The sequence below is a fragment of the Oncorhynchus mykiss genome, chromosome 13 (genome assembly GCF_013265735.2).
Source record: "Oncorhynchus mykiss isolate Arlee chromosome 13, USDA_OmykA_1.1, whole genome shotgun sequence".
Taxonomy (NCBI): Eukaryota; Metazoa; Chordata; class Actinopteri; order Salmoniformes; family Salmonidae; genus Oncorhynchus; species Oncorhynchus mykiss.
In genome coordinates, this window is record NC_048577.1 from 34,391,834 (window position 1) to 34,400,870 (window position 9,037).

At 45.8% G+C, this 9,037-nt stretch overlaps 1 protein-coding gene across 1 annotated transcript; it reads right to left on the bottom strand.

Moving 5' to 3' along the window:
* Window positions 1-614: 614 nt before the first annotated feature.
* On the bottom strand, window positions 615-8,527 carry LOC110486180 (nuclear receptor subfamily 1 group D member 1). The gene is made up of 7 exons (XM_021557598.2): window positions 8,079-8,527; window positions 4,446-4,718; window positions 4,070-4,303; window positions 3,294-3,949; window positions 2,987-3,172; window positions 2,644-2,854; window positions 615-1,657 (listed from the first exon to the last, which is right to left on the bottom strand). Exons 1-7 carry the CDS (start codon window positions 8,137-8,139, stop codon window positions 1,461-1,463), a joined length of 1,818 nt encoding a protein of 605 aa, XP_021413273.2. The 5' UTR covers window positions 8,140-8,527; the 3' UTR covers window positions 615-1,460.
* Window positions 8,528-9,037: the final 510 nt, after the last annotated feature.

Below are 9,037 nucleotides of genomic sequence, written 5' to 3' on the forward strand. Positions count from 1 at the left end.
TACAATGGAATGGTTCAAAAATAAACATATCCCCAAACAGCAAGTAATGCAGGTGTAGAAGCACCTGCGTTGTTTGCTGTTTAAATAGCCCACCCAATCTACCCACCTCATTCCCATATTGTTTTTATTTACTTTGCTGCTCTTTTGCACACCAGTATCACTACTTACACATCTGCTCATCTATCACTCCAGTTTTAATCTGCTAAATTGTAATTACTTTCCTACTATGGCCTATTTATTGCCATACCTCCTCACGCCATTTGCACACACTGTATATAGACGTTCTTTTTTTCTATTGTGTTATTGACTGTACGCTTGTTTATTCCATGTGTAACCCTGTGTTGTTGTTTCTGTCGCACTGCATTGCTTTATCTTGGCCAGGTCGCAGTTGTAAATGAAAACTTGTTCTCAACTAGCTTACCTGGTTAAATAAAAAAAAAAAAAAAAAAATTGGGTCAGTACGAACTGTTATTCCCACTTTAGTGTTGTCAGCATCCTAAGTGAGTGTTGTGACATGTGGCTGACGGATACGTAGCACAGCCCTCTAAATGCTCGGTGATGTCTCTCCAAGCCAGTCCCAGACAGAAGTAGAATAACAAGATTGGTACGACAGGAAAAGATCACACAAAGGAATTCAAGTAAGTATTTTTTATATATATATATAATTCCTTCATTACATAAAACATTTTTGAAATACAAGTCTGGATATTGTTTTTCATACGCATACACTCAAATGGAATTTTATACATTTCTACCCACACATTTACAACTTTGCACCTTAAAGCATTTCATCTTAACAAAAAAAATATATATTATACACATTTTTCTAACATTTCAAGTAGGCCTATTGATGTTTGTAGCTAGATATTTACAAATTTGTACAAACTCAGTTTGCAGTATGAATAAAGTATACAACAATGCATAAATTTGACTAATTATTTACAGTCATGATAAAACAGAGAGCAAATGGTTTTAATATGTATCTAGCAGCCTCTTGGAAGGAACCAGGCCTAGCTGGACATGTGGGGTAGAAAAGTCCCATGCTGCTTTTGGTTCACCTCAACCGACAAGTGGTCTCTGGCCCCCTCAGACCAGCTGGTGTAGAGGGGGCACATGTTCTGGGCAGTTTTGAGCTGCGACCATCCCAACCTCCACCCAAAATAATTTATGTAGAGGGCTTAGTTTCCCTCCTCTCCACGGGTCTATTGGCCTTACCCCTATCAGTTGTCAGTCACTGTCTCTTGGCCATGTTATTGGCTGAAGCGCACATCAATCAGTCAACTCGGAGGCGGGCGGGTGTCCCTGAAGGGGGGGGGGGGGGGGGCAAGTGAGCAGGCGGAATCAGATCGCGTCACCTCCCCCAACTTGCCCCGCCCCTTAGCCGACCAACCACCACTGTCTGTGAGGTGGAGATGAGCGACGAGTCCAGACAGGTTTTCTTGTCATCAGTGGTGACATTCTTATGCGTCGATGCGGAAGGACAGCAGCTTCTCTGAGTGCATGTTGTTGAGTGTGCGCAGGTCGGGCATCTTCAGCAGCAGCTTGGTGAAGCGAGAGACGTCACAGGGGTTGCTCTTGCTGACCAGGACACGCAGCGCTCTGATCAGAGACTCCTGAAGCAGCTCCACTGAGTTAATGTTCTCGATGCCTGAGCGATCTGAAAGAGGACAGAGAAGAAAGAGAGCCCCGTTAGACTACTTTACACTTTAGTACAGACCATTACTATGCCATAATAGTGAGTGATTTTTTTTGTTTCAAGTGTCATCGTCAATGTTCCCCATCATTTTTTCCGGCACTAAGCAAATTTCAGGTCTGCTGAGTGCAAACTTGAACATTGTGGAAATTCTGTGCAACTTCCAGCGAGTATTTACTGTGAACGCTGAGGCTGTACCCACTTTAAGTAACAGTTTCAGACAGTGGTCAAGTAGGCTACTGTGGCTGTTTTCTCTGCTACCGCACGGCAAGCAGTACCGGAGCGCCAAGTCTAGGACCAAAAGGCTCCTCAACAGCTTCTACCCCCAAGCCATAAGACTGCTGAACAATTAATACAATTGCCCCTGGACAATTTACTTTGAACCCCCCCCCCCCCCCCCCCCCCCCCCCCCTTTGTACACTGCTGCTCCTCACTGTTTATGATCTATGTATACTTCACCACTTCACCCCCACCTACATGTACAAATTACCTCAACTAACCTGAAACCCCCGCACACTGACTCGGTACTGGTGCCACCTGTATATAGCCTCGTTATTGTTATTCTTATTGTGTTATTTCTTATGATTACTTTTTATTTTAGCCTACTTGGTATTTTCTTAACTCTTCTTGAACTGCACTGTTGGTTAAGGGCTTGTAATTAAGCATTTCACAGTAAAGTCTACACTTGTTGTATTCAGCGCATGTGACAAATAAAGTTTGGTTTAAGTCCCCCAGTAAATGGAAATGTTGATATCGTTAACTAACGGGGAAAACTCCAGAAAGTTGAGTTGAAGTTCAATCTCGTGATTCTCTGCGCGGGCTGTTATTTCTTCTGCGTGCAGCTTAGAGGGAACACTGGTCATGGTGATTTACTGGCAGGAGAAGTACAGTACCTTCGCTGACTGCTTAGATAGGTTGTTAAAAGTAATAAGGCTTCGCATTGTTCTTACCTGCAGACACTAGCACTACAGCAGTGAAGAGACCCAGCTCCTCGGCCGTGAGCTCCAGGGAGTTGAGTTTCTCGCTGAATTCAAACATGGTGTCTAGCAGGCCTCCCATACCCATGCCCTTCAGGGCCTCCAGGCTGTAGGTGGCACCAGAGATGAAGGTGACAGTCTGCTCCTTCACGTTGAAGAGAGAGGCAAAGCGCACCGTCAAGACCTGTAACAGAAGAAAGGCAAAAGTAAGTGAGTGGTGAGTCATTGAATCTTCTCAAGCTGTGAGTATTTTTGCTCATCCCTGTGTGAAGGGTCTTTGCATATCTGTGTTTGCACACATTTCACGGATGCCTACCTCAAAGGTGCCGGCCTTGAGCAGGGTGACTTGGTCGTTCTCAGAGAGTGCACTGAACCCTGGAATATGCTTGGCGAACTCCACCACCTCGCGCACAGCCGGCGTGAAGCTGAGCGAGAACTCCTCCCAGATCTCCTGAGGGGTCTTGTTGGGTTCGTCTTGGGGGCACATGTTCATTGGACATGCCTGGAGGAGCGAGGAGAATCGTAATCAGCATTTTCCTTTATGCTATGACTACCTGCCATTATTAATAACAATCTTTAACGTCAAGATCTTTTCAATGTTGCTACTCTGTTCAGTGACTCACCAGCACAATGTCCTTGTGGTTTTTCCATGGGAAGTTCTGCCCCTGGGGAACGCTGCTGGTCTCAATGCCTTGGTGGCACCCGAACAGGTTGCTGTTGTGGAACTGCTTGCCATTGTTCTGGTGATGTCTGTCAGACATGGCCTGGGAGCCATGGTGCTGGAGGCCCACGTTGTTGTTGTGGTGGTAGATTGTGTTGAGGCCGTTCTGATGGTAGCCAGCAGGGCAGTAGTTGGAGCCCCAGTTGTCCACCTCTCCGTTATGCTGTCTCGTGGACTCGCCCAGCTTGTCGTGGGCGTAGACAAAGGTCTCACGGTGCGCCCGGGCAATGGCCCTTATGGTGCAGTCCACCCCAGGGCTGGGGCACAGGGGTGGAGAGCTGGCCAACAGTGGCGGGCTTTGGGTGGTTGGTGGGGGCAGAAGGGAAGCAGGGGCTTGTGCTGGAGGACAAGGGGAAGGAGCAAAAGGCAGGGCCTGAGGCTGGGGTGCCACAGTCAGACCCGGGCAGGGGGAGGAGGAAGTGGGAGAAGGGGGAGAGTTGTGGGTCAGGCTGGCCAGCTGGAACTCGTTTTGCATGTTGTTCATGTTGTTCATGGCGCTCTGCATCTCTGCGAGCATGCGCTGCTTCTCACGCTTAGGTATTCTGCCAAAGCGAACAGCTGGGGAGAGAGAAAGAGACATGTAGAGACAACAGTCCTAACAGGGATGAGAGTGTAACAGATCTATTAGACCTTTTGTGGCTATATGCGTCATGTTTTAGCCTGTGAAGCTGTACTTACCGTCGCGGGACATGCCCACGGACAGACACTTTTTGAAGCGGCACTGCTGGCAGCGGTTGCGGTTAATCCTCATGATGGTGCAGGTCTGGTTCTTCAGGCACTTTTTGTACTGGATGTTCTGCTGGATACTGCGTCGGAAGAATCCCTTGCAGCCCTCACAGGCATGGACCCCATAGTGGAAGCCTGAGGCGACGTCTCCACACACTTTACACAGCAGCACCATCCCATTCAGTTCTGTTACAAACATAAAGAGTAGAACCGACAATGAGTCCAAATTCCAAAAACACTCAAAGCTGCAGTTCCAGCAGTGACAGATGGGGGTGCACAATCTGGAGTCATATAAAGGATTGTGGTTCTGGTAAGGTGGTCTACTCACTGGTAAGGCTTGCCACGGACTTGCTGGTGGAGCAGCGAGAGATGCTGTTGTCATTACGACCCCTAGGCCTTGGGGACCCTCCGGAGCCGGAAGAGGAGTTGCCATCATCACCATTGGAGGAGCTGGAGCTGCCGGAGTAGGCATTGGAGAAGCTCTGGGAACCATTGGGGGAGGGAGGGAAGGAGGCTCCGAAGGAATTCTCGCTGTACATAGACACCGGGCTGGTGTGATTCGGTGAGCAGCCACTGGAGCCGATGTAGGAGATCACGCCCCCTGGTGGACAAAATAAAAAGTGAGAGGACCACTTGTTAGAATGGATGCATGGTTTAAAAACAGTGAGATAATTTGATTTGTCACATTTGGTGCTCCGTTCTTTGACTCTCTAACCACTGTACATCAGTCAACTGACAGTGAGGACTGATGGAAACTAAAACAGAGGAGGTAAAGAGGAAGAGGGTTGGAGAGAGGATGCACACTGGTTAGGATTGATATTGTGCCCATTCATGTTCACTGACAAAAAACGAGGGGGCAGATGCAACTTTGTATCATTCTGTACATTCCAAATGTTCCCTTAGCTACCCAGGACAGTTATGCAAGGAAACTGTGGCAATGTTAGGATAACCATAGCAACAGGGTGGCTGGAGAGAGTCCAAGAAGACAAGTGACTGGAAAAGAACATTGCTTTCCAGGAAATGTTGGCAGGAATGGCTGCTTTCTGTTTATTTTTCTAGTTCAGAGGTCACCACTCTTACCAAAACAGAAGCCCTGACCACAGAGTAAATTTATAGGAAGCCATAAGGGCAAGATTGTCCTGCGTGGGTTGTGCCACGTGAGCAAGCATCACCTACAGAACGTTATTTACATTATGGAAGAAGCTATTGCAGCATGGAGAATGAGCGCATTCTTTTTGGATGCAGCCCAATAGCACAGGCAGTGCTATTGCTGTTGTGCAGTCTCATTGGCCAGACATAGCCACCCACACGAGTGGAATTAGATACTCTTGCTCTCGCTCTCTCTCTCTCTCTGTTGGAACTCTCCTGACAACTTTCACTTGCCCTACTTCCCTTTCTCTCCAACTCTCCCTTTTCACTCTCCGTGAAACTCCCTGTTCTTCTCTCTCCACACCCCCTCCCCTCTGTACTCTATCTTGCTCATACTCTGTTTCTCTTCTCCCTCTCCCACTTTCATTCTCTTTCTCCCTCCCGCTTGTTCTAATCCAGCTGTCTCGGTTTCTCCCGCTGTGAAGGCTAATTCTCACAAGTTCCGTCCAAGGATCACGTTTCGCCACAGCTGGCCACCCACACACCAACTCGTGCCCGGTCGCCCGGGGGGTGCCACACACAAGGCTACCGGGAATGGCTAATCGCTTTTTAAATGCCAAATGGTGTGCCCCGCCCTTGCCACTTACAGCGTCCCTGCCGAAACCCGAACCTACAAAGCATATGCCCAAGACTTTCTGCACTTCCTGTTGGCTCCAATTAACCTGTGCTCTAATACCAGATCAACTGTATTGTGTTGTTGTTAGGAGATAATGTGTTGTTGTGAGGAGATGACGTGTTGTTGTGAGTCGATAATGTGTTGTTTTAAGGAGTCTTTGATACCTTTGCAATACATTTTATTGGTGTTGTTGAGGCTTTCAATTGATGATGCCCTTGAAAACCGTCTTTATGATTTAATTTCCCTGCATTGATGGCAAGCTGCCCACCTACTGTATGTTTGGGTGGGGCCTATTGAAGGATGGGATCGTTGTTTTGTGCTTAACAAAACCAAACTCCATACTTCTGTTCTGTGAGCCTGACACAGGATGAATTCCAATTTCCTGATTGAACAAACAGTGAGAGAATGTCTGTCCTGTTCTGTTCTGTTCTTTTTGAGACATTCCAATCTCAGAGTCCAGCAAGCAAGGCAGCCCTGGAGGAGAAACATATTTCACTGTGGAAAGGAACATAAGGTCTTATAGGGTCACTGTGTCAGGTGTCACCACAACATCCACAACACGTGTACTTCCTTGTCCTGCATGTTTCTATAGTATTAAGGCTCCTCCCCCTCTCTCTCTCCACCTCGTGTTTTCACTCCCTTTCCTCTGTCTTCCACCTCCTGTCTTTCTATCTCTAAAAAAAAGGTATTACCCACAATAACCAATCAGTGAGTGGAAAATAAGATTGCTTGTGTATCAAAATCAATTACCTGCCATTTAAACCAACACTTGTACAGTCAATGTGAAAGGAAGAAAACACATCAATAGATATAGCTATGAATGTTGAATTAGTCTTAGTGAGTAAACATACATTCAGAGTGAAGTATTTGAAAGAAATATAATAATACATCGAAAGCTATGCATGGGAGAGCCATAGAGTGAAAACAAGCTGGGCTGCACACTTGTGTTGCTCGAGGAGCAGCACTAGAGCAGGCTGGCTGGAGTACATTCTAGTCACGCCCTTACTCAACGTGCGCGCTTCCAACTTCAGGTTACTCAACGAGACAGGCAGCCTAAAAAAAATAAAAAGACTTGCAACCCGACTGGCTGTGCAATACACGCAGATTGAACACACCAACTGTTTCTAGGACAGCCTCACGTTCCCTCCCGCTTAGCGCTATCCATGGTACCCAATAGACAGCCAATTCCCACAAGATATTCTCATGTAATTTACAATATACTTGCTGAATATAACCGAAAAGCTTGGTATCTATCTATGTTTTCACTTTGCTATGTTGTAGCTGTACAATATCATTTTATGTATTGAAAATGCATTTACTCTGAACCTATACTCAAATGAATGAACCACTAAATGCTTTATTAGACATACTATCGCCTTGCCCTAATACTAATATAATAAAGGTAAGCCCAATGTTTTGGACATCTTAGATAACGAAAGGGAATGTCCCAATCACCCTGCAAGTAATTGGTTATGCCTGTGTAATTATGTCAGAAACAACACATTATGCCTTACATAAATGTTCGTGTCCCACTTTTCAATATAACACGTGACTGAATGATGTCCGGATCGAATCGCAAGAATTACACCCGCAAGCTATCCAATAGCAGTGCACACATGGCATCCAAGACTGCGTCACCCATGGGACTCTGACGAGCAATTATGTAATGAGCTTGCTCTCTATACCAATGGAGATTGGTGGAGAACAGTGAATGAAAACAAAACGCACATGGCTAGCTTGGCGGGCCATGTGAATTGGGCAAAAACATGCGCGGATGTCTGCATCAAAGCGATGTCCGTCCACCTGACATGACCTACTTCCCCTCGAATTATTTTAGATCAGTTAATTCAAAATACGAGGAATAGAGGAATAGGCCTACTTCAAGCCTCGTAAATCAGGAACTGAGGTTTGGCATGAGGAGAACTGCACAGAGACCTATTGAACTTTACCCCATCTAGTGCATCACAAGGATGATTCCATCAACCACGTAAATCCCATACAAAATTGGCTCTACTTAATCGACAGGTGTACATCAATACAATACAACTCATCATTGATTTACGCATTGCGGACTGATAAACAACAAACTGTAAAGAGCTTCAACAGACTGCCAATAAACCAGGTAGCCAAAACACATTTTAACCCCAAACACGGTATCCATTACACATGCACAACAAAATAATCCAGAATATGTACCTGTATTGTTGTTATTTGTGTCCATTGCTGTTGTTGCCAACCTGAGCTCCAAAACATTCATATAGATATCAGTTCAAATAGAAAACAGTTTAGGAAATGATCATTTCCCTTCTGGCGAGGTTCTTGGCAAAAAGCAGGTCCTCTATTCTCTGTTATAACGATGTCATTAAGTAACTATAATAAAAGCTCTGTTTGAGTTCGAATACTCATTAAAATACTTAGAACCAGGGGTAATAAACTGTACCAAAGGATGCATCTGCTATCGAGCAAGTTCCCGCGTAATGTGAATCACTTCTCTGTGAGCACTGCCAGTGAAAGAAATTACGAAAAGCGTCTATGCAGTCACAGGCTCTATCCGTGTTGGTCTGAACAGCAGTTTCCAAGTCGGCCTGGTTTTGCTCAGTCTCCCTCATCCCTAGGAAAGGAACAAGGACGCACTGCATGCATGCCCGCACGGGGCTGAAAACGGGACCATGTGACCCCCGGGGAGTGCCTCGTGCCCCATTGACACACTTTTTTCTCCGAACACATTAGCTTTAAAAAAAAAAAACTGCACACATGGAGACGGTAACTACGCCTACGAAAACGCCTACGAAAAATGTGGGAAAATAATATTTTAGCTTTAGGGGATAGGACAATATTTGAATATCACCAAATTGCCCAACGCCATTGCGCAATGCCATGGCACATGTTCCATCCATCATTCAAATGATGTCTAATTTGTTTTTAATTGGACGTGCCATTATATACTGGCTCACAAAGGGCTCCCCTTTTCATGTCTGGTTGGAATGTGGATGTGACCACAGACATTCACTTGATACATTGAAAAGATTAGTGCGACCTGTTGTGAAGCGAGGAACATGCAATTTCAAACATCTTAATATCATCAAGAACAAGGATTAGCTTTTATTCAGCTTTTCTGGCAGTATTGCAAGCGATGGGAATGGGGTGATGGTGGT

Excerpts from the sequence above, each read along its gene's own strand:
- LOC110486180 (XM_021557598.2), bottom strand. The coding sequence starts at position 8,139 with ATGAATGTTTTGGAGCTCAGGTTGGCAACAACAGCAATGGACACAAAT. Across the intron at positions 4,719-8,078 it reads CACAAATAACAACAATACAG|GGGGCGTGATCTCCTACATC; the intron begins GTACATATTCTG and ends TTTGTCCACCAG. Across the intron at positions 1,658-2,643 it reads TGTAGTGCTAGTGTCTGCAG|ATCGCTCAGGCATCGAGAAC; the intron begins GTAAGAACAATG and ends GTCCTCTTTCAG.